The 17277-nt window shown below is 40.5% G+C and overlaps 3 protein-coding genes across 4 annotated transcripts in view; 2 read left to right on the top strand and 1 right to left on the bottom strand.

Moving 5' to 3' along the window:
* The window catches only part of LOC139381233 (DNA replication helicase/nuclease 2), a 36801-nt gene extending 33156 nt beyond the window's left edge, over nt 1-3645 (top strand). Inside the window, exons 18-23 of one of the 2 annotated variants that reach the window (XM_071124697.1) lie at nt 257-346; nt 500-707; nt 908-997; nt 1510-1692; nt 1876-2022; nt 3420-3645. In XM_071124697.1, coding sequence (XP_070980798.1) covers nt 257-346; nt 500-707; nt 908-997; nt 1510-1692; nt 1876-2022; nt 3420-3473 — 772 coding nt within the window. In that variant the 3' untranslated portion in view covers nt 3474-3645. Of the gene's footprint in view, nt 1-256; nt 347-499; nt 708-907; nt 998-1509; nt 1693-1875; nt 2250-3419 lie in introns of those variants that run through there. The other variant, XM_071124696.1, reaches the window with a different exon arrangement.
* LOC139381234 (phenazine biosynthesis-like domain-containing protein) lies at nt 3642-6863 on the bottom strand. Its single transcript, XM_071124698.1, is given in 10 exon segments — nt 3642-4812; nt 5161-5223; nt 5303-5478; nt 5588-5676; nt 5765-5794; nt 5920-6029; nt 6141-6239; nt 6476-6517; nt 6520-6574; nt 6716-6863. Coding segments are annotated over 10 exon segments (861 nt in total). The 5' UTR covers nt 6800-6863; the 3' UTR covers nt 3642-4699.
* A 1616-nt stretch (nt 6864-8479) lies between these two features.
* LOC139381667 (heterogeneous nuclear ribonucleoprotein H3 (2H9)) lies at nt 8480-14279 on the top strand. The gene is made up of 11 exons (XM_071125353.1): nt 8480-8617; nt 9315-9413; nt 9547-9702; nt 11377-11520; nt 12035-12173; nt 12796-12980; nt 13102-13194; nt 13284-13429; nt 13606-13741; nt 13850-13906; nt 14012-14279. Exons 2-11 carry the CDS (start codon nt 9326-9328, stop codon nt 14083-14085), a joined length of 1218 nt encoding a protein of 405 aa, XP_070981454.1. The 5' UTR covers nt 8480-8617; nt 9315-9325; the 3' UTR covers nt 14086-14279.
* The last annotated feature ends 2998 nt before the right edge of the window (nt 14280-17277 follow it).

Raw genomic sequence — 17277 nt, 5'->3', positions numbered from 1 at the left:
TGTTTTCAGCACAATTTGTTTTATTTCTATGACATAGAAAAATCACAGTATTGAATCGCAATATGTATTGCGATTCTAACGGCAACATATAATATCATATCCTGAGGTCCCTGGCAATTCCCAGCCCTAGTAGACACATCTCTACAACCACCACCGACCCCACCTCTCAGGATCGATGAAACCAAACATACAATAAGAGTGTGGACTTTTTGAGTAGGGTTTGCTCTCCATTTCTAATGTTTCAAGTCGTCATCAGGTTGTTGGGTATGGACGAGAGTCTATTCAAGCGTCTCGAGCGTAAAAGTGAGGCTGTAGTCCAGCTGAACGTCCAGTACAGGATGAATAGGTGGGTTATTCTTAACAAAATCATGTCAACTATTTAAAACATTTATTTCAGCATCAATTTGTTTTTCTATTGTTTATCTATTTTTCTCAATGGTTACTGTTTCCTTTCGTCACACCCAACGTTTTTACACTAATTTCATGGTGGCCTCCACAGTAAAATCATGTCCCTAAGTAACACTCTGATGTACGGAGGGAGGCTGGAGTGTGGCTCAGAGAGGACTGCCAGCGCCATGCTGACCCTGCCCTCCCACGGCTCTGTCCAGAGGGAGCTGGAGCTAAGTCTGGGCCGGCCGGAGGACCTGGCTTGGGTCCAGGCAGCTCTGGAGCCTCTCAACCCTGTCTGCTTCCTGGACACCACCCAGGTCAGTCTCTTGCGCCAATATTATTCTTACAATACTCTTTATTTTGATTTACTATATTTTACATGATGCCACAAAACTAAATAAGCATTTAAGTGTGGCTTGTTTGACCTGTGTAACGGTGTTGTTGGACCTTTGTATGTTATTCGACCTGTATATGCATGCCTCTTCTTTGAGTGCCTCACTGCTGCTCTGACTGACAGGTTCCAGCCCTGGAGACGGTTGACCAGGGGGGAATCAGCAACCAGACAGAAGCTGCTCTGGTGCACGGCATAGTCAGTCTGCTATTGAAGGTGGGAGCTTCAATGAAAGTCAAACGAAATGCACACATTTCAATTAATTAATCCGATTTACTTGGACTCACAGCAATGACAGAGATTGTATGTACTGTGTTAGAACAGCAGAACTGTCTTTGTTCCCCCCCACCTCTTTGGTTCAAAATGTCACTCAGTGCTCTGTTTTGTGATTGCTCTGCATTGATACATATACAATAACTAACCTGTTATTAACTGGGTGGTTCAAGCCCTGAATGCTGATTGTCTGAAAGCCATGTTATATTAGATCGTATACCATGGGTATGACCAAACATTTATTTTTACCGCTCTAATTACGTTGGTAACCAATTTATAATGGCAATAAGGCACCTCGGATTTGTGATATAAATGGCCAATATACCACGGTAAGGGCTGTGTCCTAGCACTCTGTGTTATGTTGTGGATAAGAACAGCCCTTAGCTGTGGTACGTTGGCCATATACCACATCCCCTCAGGCCTTATTGCTTAATTATACCCTTGTGTTCTACTAGGCTGGGTGCAGGGCCAGTGACATCGGGGTCATTGCTCCCTACAGACAACAACTGAAGGCCATCTCAGGCCTACTAGCCGGGCCAGCCTTCAGCACTGTGGAGGTCAACACTGTGGACAAGTACCAGGGCCGCGACAAGAGCGTCATCATTGTTTCCTTTGTCAGGAGTCACCTAGAAGGCAATGTGAGTTGACCTTAAACCGACCATGTCTCTTGAGATCTTGACCTTTGTCAAAGTACCTCAAAATTGGATGGATAGTTAAAATAGATTCTCTGCAAATTTCAACATTAGTTATTTGTATATAAATTGGACATATTGTATGTGTCATGACATTTTTGATCTGTGTGAGACCTCGTCTGTTGCCAGCTGGGTGAGCTGCTGAAGGACTGGAGGAGGCTGAACGTGGCCATCACAAGAGCTAAACATAAGCTCCTCATGGTGGGCTCGGCCCCCACCCTGCGCCGCTACGCCCCCCTGGAAAAACTCCTCAACCACCTCACACAGGAGAGCATGATATCCTTTACACTGCCCAGTATGGCCTTAACCATGGCTGAGAGAAATAAAGTGGTGAATGGATGCTGTGGAGGTGCTATAATGTTTGTTGTATAGTGTCGTGTCTTTGGCTATGCCAGATTAAGTGATATGACATGCTATTCTATATTTTTTTTAATCCGTAATTAATATTACCTGATTGAGCTAATCATGTAAATGTAATTAACTAGAGAGTCGGGCACCACAAAATAATATTTATAGAGCTGTTATCTTGATTACAAATGACGTCATAAAGGAAAACGTCTCTAGCGGGCGGAACAGATATGACAGCTTGTTACACAAAGGAAAAGGGCTGGGTTTGAGTGAAAGAGTGGGAAGACTGAGGGACACAGGGAGAAGCTGTGCTATCGTAAATACAGTATCTGATGCATTCTAAATTACCGCCCATTTGGAAAAGGAAAATGCAATAAATATTTACTCTGAGCTGCTCTTCGGTAGGTTGGTGGTAGATGGAAGGCCGTGTTGCCAAACCGAGTCCTTTGAAGAATGTCTCTGGTTGTCAATTGGATACGTTGTAGTAACGTCGTTAGGTGATAGACAGGATACTCTCTGTTCCTTCCTAACCATCGTTGCATCTTCTGTTGCTATCTCAACGGCTAGGAGGTATCACTTCTGTAGTGAATAAGAGTTCAAAGTTCATACCATTCGCAACCAAAGCTCACGCTGATGTTGGCTTCGTTCTGTAGTTATTATCTGAACCATTCTGACATAGGACCGTCGTCCTACATCCTCGGAACAGGAGGTTACATTGACGTCAAGGGCTTATATAGGAAGGGAGAGGAGGGCGTATTTGAAAAGTATTTTTTTATAGCCCATGTCCCTTCACAGGGGCGGGCCACGGATTGAACAGAGCCCTATTTTATGAAAACCCAAATCTCACATTTTAGAAGCTAAAATCACATTTCATCCCATCACGAGTAATTTCATATTCAAACATTTAAATTGAACAACAATTCCATGTGAATCCGATAACTGTGTAGACTTTCCACTGTAGAGTTTGTCATCTGATCATTGATGAGAATGTCTCAGATGACAACCGAACTGACATCATATTCATTAAGTACCACCGCATATGTTCCATTGGTCGGATTACCAGAATATAGTTAATTTCCCCCCACCTTCTGATGTTCCCAGAATCTCTGTTAACCAAGGGTTTTGCAAATGTAACCTCAGTAGGGTAGAGAGAGAAGGGAGGGAAGAGGTATTTATGACTGTCATAAACCTATCCCCCAGGCCAATGGCAGTAGACATCAGTGTTTTACAGGTTTAAACAATGTTTTACAGGTTTAAGTTGTTGTTTGATGATTGATAATGATTACTGTTCAATCCACTCAGGGTGTTTGTTTTAACTGGCCCACGTCTTCCAGCTCCCTCCAGCAGCCCATGAGGTATTACCCACCATGCACCTGTGACGGGACATCTGATGTAGAACATTGCCTTTCCTCCACTCACCATCGGGAAATCAGCCTTTAGACTGATCAAGCAATGTATCGATTCCTCAATATTGATTACTTGAAATAGTTGATAATACGCTATATATTTTTTAATTCATGTTTTAACAAGAATCCATGGCAGCTATGTTTGTGGTGTTATTGTTTTAATGATTTTTATTACAACAGAATGTGACCATTCGAAAGTTGATTTACACTAAATCTGCTATGTAGCAATTGCTCAGACATTGCCTCACAGACCTCCGTTAGATTAAGATTGGTCATTAGTCTTGTTTCTGAGCCAGTGCTGATTGTCGAGCTTTTACTTGTTATATTGATGTTCATTTTGAAAATTTCTATGTGAATAAATCATTTTAAGTGTTGTACATTTGTTTCCCTTGTGTCCCTGTCAGTAAAATTCCAGACTGTTGAAATATAGTCCTCACCATATGTATTTGGAAAATGAAGCATAAATTCTAATTCTGACTTCAAATGGGGGGACACGATTCATGAAGGGCTTTTGTCTCATTAAATGAGAAGTTTTCTTTATTGGAACCAAATCTGCATTTTGGAGTCCAGACATGGGGTCACATGTAGAGAACAGGAGGTTACAGACACTTTCTTTTTTTGCGATTTCACTTGGTTTTCAGAAATTTACCCTAACCAGCAATACACTTCCTCATGCTTATGTTGCAGTGCCAGAGTTTAGATAAGACATGAACAAAAGTTTGAACACCAAAATAAGTAATTTTAAGAATGGCAACGCTCTGTGTATATAGTGTTGCAACCAATATGTATGAAAATACCCTCACATTGAGTGACATTCTGTATTCTCGCCTCCTACTCAAAACTTGATCTCGAATCCAAAATGCTGGGCTATAGAGCCTAAATTTTAATTTAAGATTATTGTCCAAATACAAATGGTGAGGATTGTATGCTGAGTGTTCACTAGAGCGGCAGGTAGACTAGCGGTTAAAGACCGTTGGGTCAGTAACTGAAAAGTCGCTGGTTCGAATCCTGAGCCAACATGGTGAAAAGTCTGCCTGTGCCCTTGGCATGGCACTTAACCCAAACCTGTAAATCGCTCTGGATAAGAGCATCTGTTAAATGACTATTCCATTGTATCAAATTGTTAATCTCAAACTCAATCTGTAGCCACAGCTAGGTCTACAGATTATTTGGCTAGGTCGACGTGAACAGTATAGCCTCTACACAGTTAGAATCCCTTGCAGGACGGTTACAGCCTGGCCAGCGATATTCAGTCTGCCATCATCCCGTAGTTCCAGCTCCAACTCCCCTCCACGACTGGAGCACTGATAGGCTGTCACACAGGAGGAGAATGCAGTGTGGTAGTTCTTTGAATGATGTATACATTATTTATTTATTGGATTTATTTTACTCTAGATGTACCTGTCCATCAATATCTGTAAATTGATTGGGTTCTGTGCAATGGAATTTGAACTCCATGTTGTAATGCTGTTTACATTACCCACCGCAGAAGGTTGGTGGCACCTTAATTGGGGAGAACGGGCTTGTGGTAATGGCTGGAGCGGAGTAAGTGGAATGGTATCAATCACATGGTTTCCACGTGTTTGATGCCATTCCATTTGTGCGGTTCCAGCTGTTGTCATGAGCCGTCCTCCCCTTAGCAGCCTCCACTGTTACCCACCCAGCATCTTTTTCTTGCCCAGTTTCTCAGACCAGTAGCCTGCAAGGACAGTATGTGCAGAGCCTGCAATGATGTAAAAACAAACCAAATTAAACTTTCTAAAAGACTACAGAAAAGACTTGCCAATGTCCGCTGTACTTACCAGTCACAGGGTCCTCAGGAATCCCAAACCAGGGGGAGAAGTTTCTGGAGTAGAAGTCATAGCCAGGCTGACAGCCAGGGGCTCCAATTATGGTGACAATCAGACCCCTAACCCTTCCTCCAGTGTTTACACGGAGAAGAACTGCTGGGTCTGGCTGCAGGGATGTGAGCACTGACCTAAAAACCAAACAGTCACTTTTTCAATCCCTTTCAAGTGAAGTTTGCCATTCCATCCTGTTTCCCAGCACCAGTGATAATGTATAAAGTAAGGTGTTTACTTTTTTACCTGTCACAAGTGTCAGCAAGGCGCACCATTAGCTTTTTGGTGGTGCCACAGAGGCACACTTCTCGAACCGGCTGGTCTCCCACAGCAGCCTGCGCATACATATTCAGACTGATGGACATGATCTTAATTCTTCACCATAAATTATAGAAACAGTGGTAAGAAGGATGATGTACTTACATTAACTATGTCTTTAAATTCATTGAGACCCTGTGGATATGAAGTTTCAATTCTGAAGTTACATTAATTTGCAAAGGCTTTTATGCAAAACTTATAACGTGTACAGTGTATATATATGTTGAACATAAATGTGCCACATTGATTTCATCACCTACCAGCGGAGTAGGTTTGTTCAGAGGGAAATCCATCACTATAGATTCCCCCTTTTGTTGCACATACAGCTCTCCACTCAAAGTCTCAAATACCACTGTTGCGTTGACATTTTCTTTAGGAAGGGAATTGTGGGATAGAAACAATTGAATTGCACTATATGTTTGTACTAGTTGCCATTCACTTGCTTACATGTGAGATACTGTTATGTGACAGTCATTCTTACTTTTTTTGTAAAACAGTACAGCAGCTGAAGCTAGGGTGGCATGTCCACACAGAGGAACCTCATTGGTGGGGCTGAACCAACGCAAGCGGAAGCGTGCTCCTTCAATACAACACATACCAAAATACATACAAGTTCCCATGTCAGTAATCTCAGGATGTTGTGATGAGTTGATTTACCTTTTCTTTCCTGAGTCCCATATACTCTCATTGGCATCAATCACCCCTCTTGGTTAATTGCAATAAAATAGAGTACCACCAGATGGCAGATTTGGAAAACTTCTGCACAGAAATAGAGTACAGTTTCAACTCTATTTCAGAATGTCTCGAAAAAGATACCTGAGCTGAAGTCATCTTTTGAATTTAGCCTTATGATGAAGCAGTCTCTGACAGGTTCATCTCAGCAGCAATTTTCTGGTACATAGCATCCTGCAATTCCTGTTTGGTTGAGTACAGTCAACAGTATTTTTTTGCATGATTACTGGTTAGATAACTTAAAGCAAATACTAATGTTGATTATTCAGCAATACATGAAAATATGTAATAAGATGTAATTATGTATAAAGAAAGTATACTTGCATGTAAAAGGGGACAAACTGCTGCAGGATTTCCTTTGAAAGGTAAATTGGTAAATGCATCAACAATGAATACTGGAATCTCCATTACTTATTAGAGTGGCCTATGCTGATTTCCCAGTGAGAAGTGCAGAAGTTTAACAGTTGCACGCCTCCAAATGGACTTTAACCAGTGGGTGTATCATCCCAAAAGTCTGAAGTCCATTGCTTCCTCTCCTTTTCTCCTTTCCTTTGTCTGCACTCACTTGATAGTGCTGGCTTGGCTAGACAATCTCCCCAATAGAATAGGCCCACCTTGAAATATTGCTCGTCTGTCTTTTTAGGTAGTGCAGATGAATACGATATTTAATTGATTTCATAGAAACGGACAGGTGTAGCTATCTCTCGGTGCGCATCTGCCCTGGGTTCATTTTTATTTATTTTTTCAAAATCACAAGGAGAGGAACCCATCTTAAACAGGGGTGCGTTCAGTTTGATTCCACATTTGCTAGGTTATGTGAAGGTTTGTACTGAAAGACACATTTCCCCAAAACCGTGTGCGCACCATTCTTCAACAGCCTTTGCGGTCAATTATTTATATATACACTAGATGGTGGCACTGTATTAAAGCCACCATGCCTCCATTTTGGCACTCCCTCACCGCTGTAAAAATATATATATTTTGGAGGCTATAGAAATGTATGTATTAATGTCTACATACATTTTTGCCACATGTATTCTATTACAGATACCTTAATGCATAATTTTACATATTGTGATCTAAACATAAAAATAAAACATGAAAAAGTACTGTCCCCATTATAACAAACATATACCTAAATACATGTAAATTTGTCATTCAAATATTCTAATTGAAATACTGTAGAATTCTATTAATTCCTATGGAGAACTGCGCCTACTGGGGAGTGCCAATATGAAACAATTCTAGGTAATTAATTTAATTATTATTTTGGCCAAATGTCATATTCACAAATGTAAATGTCCAAATAAAACACATTTTCTTACCTTACAAAATAAATTGAACCAAATTTTAAGACAATTAAATATTCTACCAACAAAAAAGCTGTTATGTCTAAGTGTGTGTATGTCCCTTAAGGTCCTTGTGTAATGTGATATTGTACCCCCTAGCCCAATTGTCCTTTCTATATTCTTTCTATATTCTTGTGTTCCCCCATGTACTTTTTGTATTGATTTTGTTTATATTAAAAAAATAACATTCGTTAAAACACGTCATCGGGTCCAACGGTCGTTTCGCGCCGAACTGCGCATGTGCAAGTCATCAAATTAAAGTCACTCCTTCGATATAAGAGTTGTTTTTGACGAGAATGAAAACTTGGCAGTTTGTCGCTTTAACGAGGTTGGAGTAATAACATGTTCAACTACTTAAGACATTGGCTCGAATCTAGGTTGTGCCTTTAGATTTAGTGAAAAGTAACAACTAATTAATAATTTTTCACATCTCTTATTGACTTCTCAAACTACAACTCCCGACCTGGGCCCAGATTCACAAAACACTTCTTACGCAAAAACTTAAGAAGCTTATTAAGACAAGGGTTTAGCTTTCTTGGAATTAATCATTTTATTTTCAATAATCTAATTTCTTCTTAATTTTTAGTTTAAGGAGAAACATAAGAACATTTCCAATAACCTTTTTGAGGAATAGCAACTTTGCTTAACTTTCTTCTTAAGTGTATAGTTAAGGGAAAATTGCAATTAAGAACGTTTTGTGAATCTGGGCCTTTGGTAAATTTGGTAAGCGTTCCCAGAAGTCTCGCGATGTTGCGCCTCTGCGTTTAGAAACTGCTAGAGGGCGGCTGTTGGTAGAAGAGGTTTTATGTTCTCGCGACATTACCTGCTGCGGAACTCCCTGTCACCTGAGAAGAACTGAGACCGGGGAAAATAAATTGTAAGACGCGTTTTATCATTTTATTCCCAAAATTTGTGTGGCTTCCTATTGAAATATATAATGCTTTTTTTGTTCGCTTTGGAATGGATATATTTTCGGAACTGGATGGACAGTTTTGTTTTCTGACCTAGACCGTTTGACCGTTGCGATGTCCTAGCTTAGCAAGAGTTGGCTAGCTAGCTAACGTTATTTAGCGTCTACTCCGGAACAAGACTGGCTAGCTAGATAGCTAATAATGTATTGTCGAAAACATACCATTATCTATCTGGATAGTTTATGGAAATTGGTGTTTTAGTCACAGAGTCAGTAAACTATCAAGGACATCTATAATGACAGAACCCAATTAACAGCGCTTGAGTGAGAAATGAATCTCTCTGATTTCATTCTAGCTAACGTTAACTATCAAGACTTGTATAGTCAAAAAAAAAGACCGGTAACCTTGTAGCTAGTTAAGTTAAACTAGTCAATAATTGCGAGGTTCGCCAAAGTCCCAAGAAGATGCAATCGACCTTGAGGCAAACAACTAACATTAGCTGGTTTAACTAGTTAACAATTAACGTTAGCTAGCTCATGTTACTACTAGGAAATCTAATTCCACATGTAGGCCTAGCTAGTACTTTAGTAAGGTTGTAAGTTTTATGCACAATATTGCTAACGTTAATGAAGACTTGTATTGCCCTTTTTAACCATGGTCCAGAGGAAGAGACTATGTCTGTGAATGATGATGGGTATGTGGTGAGAATTCGTGGCTTGCCTTGGTCCTGCACCCAGGAAGAGGTGGCAGGGTTCTTCTCTGGTGAGTAGGCCTCGTTCATAAAACTGAATGTGGTGGCATTCAATAGTCACTTTATCGTTTGTTTGCACCTGGCTGGAAGAATGAAGGCTCAATGAAGAAGGCTCAAATGAAGTTAATCTTGTGTATCTTGCAGATTGTAACATCGTCGGGAAAGTGAATGGAGTGTGCTTCACGTTTTCCAAAGAAGGAAGGCCCAGTGGAGAAGCTTTCGTGGAGCTGAAATCAGCAGAGGATTTTAAAAAAGCCATAGCAAAGGATAGGAAACACATGGGTCATCGCTATATTGAAGGTATTTTGTCTGACAGATCTCTAATCTGTCTGTCGTCACATTTAGACTTATCAATCAGTCAGCTAGTTGTTATTCAGTATATTATGACCGATGTTGCCCGCTCAAGGATTGACATGAAGGGTTGTCCGGGACAAGTGACCTGAGCAGTTGCGCAAGTTGCGCCTGCTCAGAGGTTGCCCCATTGGGCAGGTGATTTATTATTATATTTTACTGATGATAACCAAAATATAAAGTATTTCAGTAGTCTGGTCTAGAGGTCGACCGATTTATAATTTTTCAACACCGATACCGATTATTGGAGAACCAAAAAAGCCGATACCGATTAATGACAATTACAACAATAATGAATGAACACTTTTAACTTAATATAGTACTTAAAGAAAATCAATTTAGCCTCAAATAAATAATGAAATGTGTATAATTTGGTTTAAATAATGCAAAAACAAAGTGTTGGAGAAGAAAGTAAAAGTGCAATATGTGCTATGTAAGAAAGCTAATGTTTAAGTTCCTTGCTCAGAACATGAGAACATATGAAAGCTGGTGGTTCCTTTTAACATGAGTCTTCATATTCCCAGGTAAGAAGTTTTAGGTTGTAGTTATTATAGGACTATTTCCCTCTATACCAATTGTATTTCATTAACCTTTGACTATTGGATGTTCTTATAGGCACTTTAGAATTGCCAGTGTAACAGTATAGCTTCCGTCCCTCTCCTCGCTCCTCCCTGGGCTCGAACCAGGAACACAACGACAACAGCCACCCTCGAAGCAGCGTTACCCATGCAGAGCAAGGGGAACAACCACTCCAAGGCTCAGAGCGAGTGACGTTTGAAACGCTATTAGCGCGCGCTAACTAGCTAGCCATTTCACTTCGGTTACACCAGCCTCATCTCGGGAGTTGATAGGCTTGAAGTCATAAACAGCGCAATGCTTGACGCACAACGAAGGGCTGCTGGCAAAATGCCTGAAAGTGCTGTTTGAATGAATGTTTACGTGCCTGCTTCTGCCTACCACCGCTCAGTCAGATACTTCGATACTTGTATGTTTGTATGCTCAGTCAGATTAGTCAGGACACGCTAGATAATATCTAGTAACATCATCAACCATGTGTAGTTAACTAGTGATTATGATACGTTTAACTAGCTAGAAACTTACCTTGGCTTACTACATTCGCGTAACAGGAACTCCTTGTGGAGTACAACGAGAGAGAGGCAGGTCGTTATTGCGTTGGACTAGTTAACTGTAATGTTGCAAGATTGGATCCCCCGAGCTGACAAGGTGAAAATCTGTCGTTCTGCCACTGAACGAGGCAGTTAACCCACCGTTCCTAGGCCGTCATTGAAAATAAAATGTGTTCTTAGCTGACTTGCCTAGTTAAATAAAGAATATTAAAGGTGTCCAAAAATACAGATTTCCGATTGTTATGAAAACTTGAAATCGGCCCTAATTAATCAGTCATTCCGATTTAATCGGTCGACCTCTAGTCTGGTATTTCTGATTTCTCCCCAATGTGTTTGTGGAAATAGTTAATTTTATACTTTCGGGCAAGTGATCATAGTCTTCGGCAACCAAAAAATACCCATGACGGACAACCAAAAAAGCCCCAAAACTTGCCCACCTACCGAGTACCTTTCAGACCTTAATGTCAATCCTTGCCGTTCCTGTCCGGTCTTGTAGTTTTCAAGTCAAACCGTAGCGAGATGGACTGGGTGTTGAAACGCAGCGGCCCTACTGACTACGACAGCTGCAGCGGGTGTATGATACGTCTCCGGGGACTTCCTTTTGGCTGCAGTAAGGAGGAGATAGTGCAGTTCTTTGCAGGTACATACATAGCGTTGCTTTAGTAAGGTGTCTATGAACAAAGTGTATGTCTTAAACTATGAATGCAAAAACAGGCCTATTGCTGGATTAGAGTTTTCAGGCATTCAAGTAAGTGCATGACAAGCAAATACAATTCAAAATAATTAAATCCGTATTTGGCTTTATAAGAATGTGGTGACTTAGTATAGCATGATATTCAATCTCTTATAGTTCAATAACATACATGCACACAAATGTACAAATATCTGTTTATAAAACCACATGCAAAGTCACCACATCTTCTGGATGGCATGATGCTGCTCTGATGTTACTGTTCTTTGAATAACATGAAGTCAATGTGTTCATGAATAAAGTTCAGCAGTATGTTCTTGGGTCTTTTGGTGTGTCTAATACTAAGAGATATCACATTGAAATAGTCAAATAAAAGCGGAAAGGGTTTTTCTTTTGTACATATGGGAATGTTGCAGCTTTTAACATGTCTCCCCTTGTGGGGTTATTTGTCCTTGGGTTAAAGGGTTGAAAATCGTGCCAAATGGGATAACATTGCCGATGGACTACCAGGGGAGGAGCACAGGGGAAGCCTTCGTGCAGTTTGCCTCAAAGGAGATAGCAGAAAAGGCACTGGGGAAACACAAGGAAAGAATAGGGCACAGGTGGGGACGGAAAGTCTGGGCTGGGTATTAATTTTATGACTAATATGGGGTGGGGGGTCATGCATCTTTCCTATAAGTTAAAGATGGTATGATCATTCATAAATCACACTTTGAATATATATTTTTTGTTACATGGACAGTTACCATGCTTAATCTGGGCATTGTCTTCCATTGAATTTATTTGTCAAGCAGTGCAATGGGGGAAAAGGGAATTAAGATCAGTGCTGCAGAATTGAGAGCTTTGACAGTACAATAGATATTGTATGACAGTACCACCATAGAGCTGTTAATAGCTGAATTGTGGGAACTAGGCTATTTATGTCAGAGTGCCTTCTAATACTGCATCATGATGAAAGTGCAAAGTCAAAACCTGCTGTAATATTAGCAGATTATGTGAAAGCTGTGCCATATTGTTACTGCTATTGCTAAAATTTATAAATTGTATTATTCCTTGCCCCTCTAGATGTACAATAAAGCTATCTGTTTGACCCCAACTATTTGGCTTAGATAAAGTTGCCCATATGAAATCATGCACAATGTCTTGTCTGCTGATGTTCTCCATATGGCTATTGTCCCATGTAGTGTTCTTGTCATAACCCCACCTGCATTTAAACCCATTCAGGTACATAGAAATCTTTAAGAGCAGCCGGAATGAGATCCGGGCTTACTATGAGCTCCCCAGAAGGATGATGGGGCAGAGACCCAGTCCCTACGACAGGCCCATGATGGAGCGAGGTGGGTTCTTCCCTGGTCCAGGACGGGGGGGTGCACTTTTGGACCAAATGCGTGGAGGAGGCTACAGTGGGGGTATGTGCAATAGTTTTGGTTAGTGAAGTCAGTTTAGTGTTTGTGAATGGACTGGATTGAGGATGGCCAATGGTCTAAAAGATTATCATTGATTCCCTATTCTTTGTGTCTGTTTACGTAGGCTATGGCGGCTTTGACAACTACAATGGCTTCAGTAATTACTGTTTTGGCAATGGCATGTTTGATGACCGAATAAGGGGCGATAGAGGAAGAGGTAAGATATGCTCTTTCCTTTTTAGTGTCACACTGAAGGTGTGCCTCCATTTCCTTCTCAGGAAAATGTATTCTGTGCTTGGCTTGCAGCTATAGGTGGCCATGGCTACGGTGGTGCAGGTGATCATAGCTCCCACAGTGGCTCCCACAGTGGCTCCCACAGCGGCTTCCATAGTGGCCATTTTGTACACATGAGGGGCCTGCCTTTCCGTGCCACTGAGGGAGACATAGCCAATGTAAGAATCACATTTCTCTAGTACCCATAATCACTCCCATTTCTTCTTCCAATGATGTCAACACATTTTAAAGTAAATATTGACAGTCCAATTATGTAACTTGGAACTTATACAATCATGGTGGTCAGAGCAGCCCCTTACTCTTTGGTGTGTATGCGTGTGCCTTTTTGGTTTAGTTCTTCTCCCCATTGACTCCTGTGCGAGTTCATATCGATTTTGGACCAAATGGGAAATCCACAGGCGAGGCCGATGTTGAGTTTAGGTCTCATGAAGATGCTGTTTCAGCTATGTCGAAGGACAAGAATCACATGCGTACGTGGATCCCTACTTTGTTTTACCCTGTTATGATTACCCCACTCTCAAAATGAACCATAAAATATAACCTTTTTTAAAGGGAATTTATTTATTTTTGTTCCCCAGAACATCGATACATTGAGCTCTTCTTAAACTCAACTGCTAGTGGAGCATCTGAAATGGGTAAGTTTCTTCTCTCACCTGCCTGTATTTCAGAAAACACTCAGACAACAATGGTTGAATCAATGTTTAATGCCATTTCTGAATTTATTTCCTGGTTGGTTTTAGGCCGCGGCGGCGGTTTCTATGGTAACTCAGGAGGCATGGGCTTGAGACGGAGTGGACTGAGGGGGATGTTCTAAACAGGAGTAATCACCATTCTAAACCAAACGTTCAAGTCTTGAAGATTTGTTTTGTATTTGAATGTTTTCACATGTTCAGAAAAAGTACCTACTTAAAATATTTCCAGTCTCAAAGAGTGGAATAAAAAGTATATATTTGAGCAGTTGCATAGGCTAACCAACTATTGTACATTTTACTTAATACATTTTATATTTAATTCTGTGTCTCAGTTTAAGATCATTTCAAGACCATTAGCTATAATGCATATTTTCGTTAATTACTACTATTGTTAGCTAATTTCCCCTCTTCTGTCAGCATTTTTCTACGCTTTACGGCTTGATTCAATCAGATCAAGCATTAACCTGTGTTTGCCGACATCTGCATAGCAGATTTTGTGGCGGTTTTGGATGTGTAACTGCGGTATGAGCTGACAAATCGGTGAACAGCTGCTCGTGTCAAACAATTCCATCATCTCTACCATGTTAGAAGTTGAAAACGGCGATAGAAGTGTAGGCTCTATCGATGATAGAAATGACTAAAATGTTTTAAAAAATATATATATATATATGTTAGGCTATAAATCCCCCCCATCCAAATTAACGCGAAAACATGCCTCAGTTTAATTCGAGTGTTTGAATTTCACAAGGATGGATGAATTTATAGCGCTGCTGCGGGATTATAAAATCGGGTGGTTTCGTTGCATACAATCGCATTGTCCGTGGTCATTGTCATGTGGATTTGACAGCTCTAACACAGTACCACCTCTGACACCATCTGATTGAATTTAGCCCTTAGACTTGAAAGTCATTGCTAGCACGGGTTAAAGTGCAGAGGGAGGGAAAATGTTGCATAAAGATGGAGTATTCAGATATAGCCAATTATGACTATTGTAAAAATTCATGAACATTTGCTTTTTGGTCTTCCTTTAAGGTTAGAATCATATTTTTAAGATGAATTGTGGGGTTTGACTTAGTTGCTGTGGTAACTAGTGACAACCTCTAGCACTACCCACAGTTTTTAAATTATGGTGCGCAACATGGTTCAGTGTGCCAATAAATCAGCACGCTAGGTTTAAAAAAAAAAAATGCATCTGTCTTGGAGCTAGAATTGGGATAAAGTTTACTGTGCTAAAGATCATACAGGCTGAGTAATGGAGAGCTTAGCAAATGAGGTATTTGTGGTACAGTGCCTTCAGAAACTATTCCTTTGTGGTACAGCCTGAATTCAAAATGGATTACATTTCTCACCCATCTACCACATAATGATAAAGTGATTTTTTTTACACATTTAAAATAATTAGCAGAAATCTATTTTACATACAGTACCAGTCAAAAGTTTGGACACACCTACTCATTCAAGAGTTTCTTTTTTTTATTTTTACTACTTTTACATTGTAGAATAATAGTTAAGACACCAAAACTATGAAATAACCAAAAGTGTTTGAATCTAAATGTATTCTAAAATATATTTTGATTTGTTAAAGTAGCCACTCTTGGCATTCTCTTAATGAGCTTCACCTGGAATGCTTTTCCAACAGTCTTGAAGGAATTCTCACATATGCTGAGCACTTGTTGACTGCTTTTCCTTCACTCTGCAGTCCAACTGATCCCAAACCATTCAATTGGGTTGAGGTCGGGGGATTGTTTGAGGCCAGGTCATCTGATGCAGTGCTCCGTCACTCTCCTTGGTCAAATAGCCCTTACACAGACTGGAGGTGTGTTGCGTCGTTGTCCTGTTGAAAAACAAATGATAGTCCCACTAAGCGCAAACCAGATGGCATGGTGTATCGCTGCAGAATGCTGTGGTAGTCATGCTAGTTAAGTGTGCCTTGAATTCTAAATAAAATCACTGACAATGTCACCAGCAAAGCGCCATCACACCTCCACAGTTTCACAGTGGGAACCACCCATGCGGAGAACATCCGTTCACCTGCTCTGCGTCTCACAAAGACATGGTGGTTGGAACCAAAAATCTCAAATTTGGGCTCATCAGACTGAAGGACAGATTTCCACCAATCTAATGTCCATTGCTTGTGTTTCTTGGCCCAAGCAAGTCTCTTCTTATTGGTATCCTTTAGTAGTGGTTTCGTTGGAGTAATTTGACTATCAAGGCCTGATTCACGCAGTCTCTTCTGAACAGTTGGTGTTGAGATGTCTGTTACTTGACACATCAAGTAACACCAAATTGGGCTGCAATTTCTGCCGTTGGTAACTTTAATGAACTTATCCTCTGCAGCAGAGGTAACTCTCGTCTTCCTTTCCTGTGGCGGTCCTCATGAGAGCAAGTTTCATACACCTGTTAATTAATGCATTCCAGGTGACTACCTCATGAAGCTTGTTGAGAGCATGCCAAAATTGTGCAAAGCTGTCAAGGCAAAGGGTGTCTACTTTGAAGAATCTCGTAACACTTTGATTTGTGTAACACTTGGTTGCATGATTCCAAATGCATTTTTTCATAGTTTGGTCTTCAGTGTTATTCTACAATGTAGAAAATAGTACAAATAAAAACCCTGGAATGAGTATGTCTAAACCTTTGACTGGTACTGTGAAGTATTCACACACCTTTGCTATGATGCTCCAAATTGAGCTCAGGTTCGTTAACTTTCCTTTGATCATCCAGTCCCGCTTTATTTGAAGTGCATCTTTTGGTTTCATAAGCACTACATAGATGCTTCTCAAATCATCTATTACTATATCATGCTCTATAAAGATTTGTAACGTTGCATAACTGATAATCTATATTCACATTTTTTTAATCTTATGGAGCATGAAATACAGTTACAGATTTGTGACCCATTTATGCAGTGCTTATGAAGTCTTCATAAGGTGCACTTCAAATAGTGGGACCAATCATGGACGTCACAACTTGATTGGAGTCCACCTGTGGCCAATTCAATTGATAGTGCATTTCAGATCAGAAACTTTAACATGAATTCCAAAGAACTGTCCGTAGATCTCTGAAATAGAATTGTGATGAGGCATATCTGGGGAGGGGTATAACACAATTTGAGTGTTGAAAGTTTCCAAAAGCACAGTGGTCTCCATCATTAGGAAATGGAGAAAAAAAAATATGGAACTACCCAGACTCTGCCTAGAGCTGGCCGTCTGACCAAACTGAGCAACCGGGAAGGAAGGACCTTGGTCAAGGAGGTGACCAAGAACTTAATGACCAGAAAGAACTACAGAGTTCCTTGGCTGAGATGGGAACCTGCC

This window comes from Oncorhynchus clarkii, chromosome 23 (genome assembly GCF_045791955.1).
Source record: "Oncorhynchus clarkii lewisi isolate Uvic-CL-2024 chromosome 23, UVic_Ocla_1.0, whole genome shotgun sequence".
Classification (NCBI taxonomy): domain Eukaryota; kingdom Metazoa; phylum Chordata; class Actinopteri; order Salmoniformes; family Salmonidae; genus Oncorhynchus; species Oncorhynchus clarkii.
This window is presented reverse-complemented; position numbering and strand designations above follow the sequence as displayed.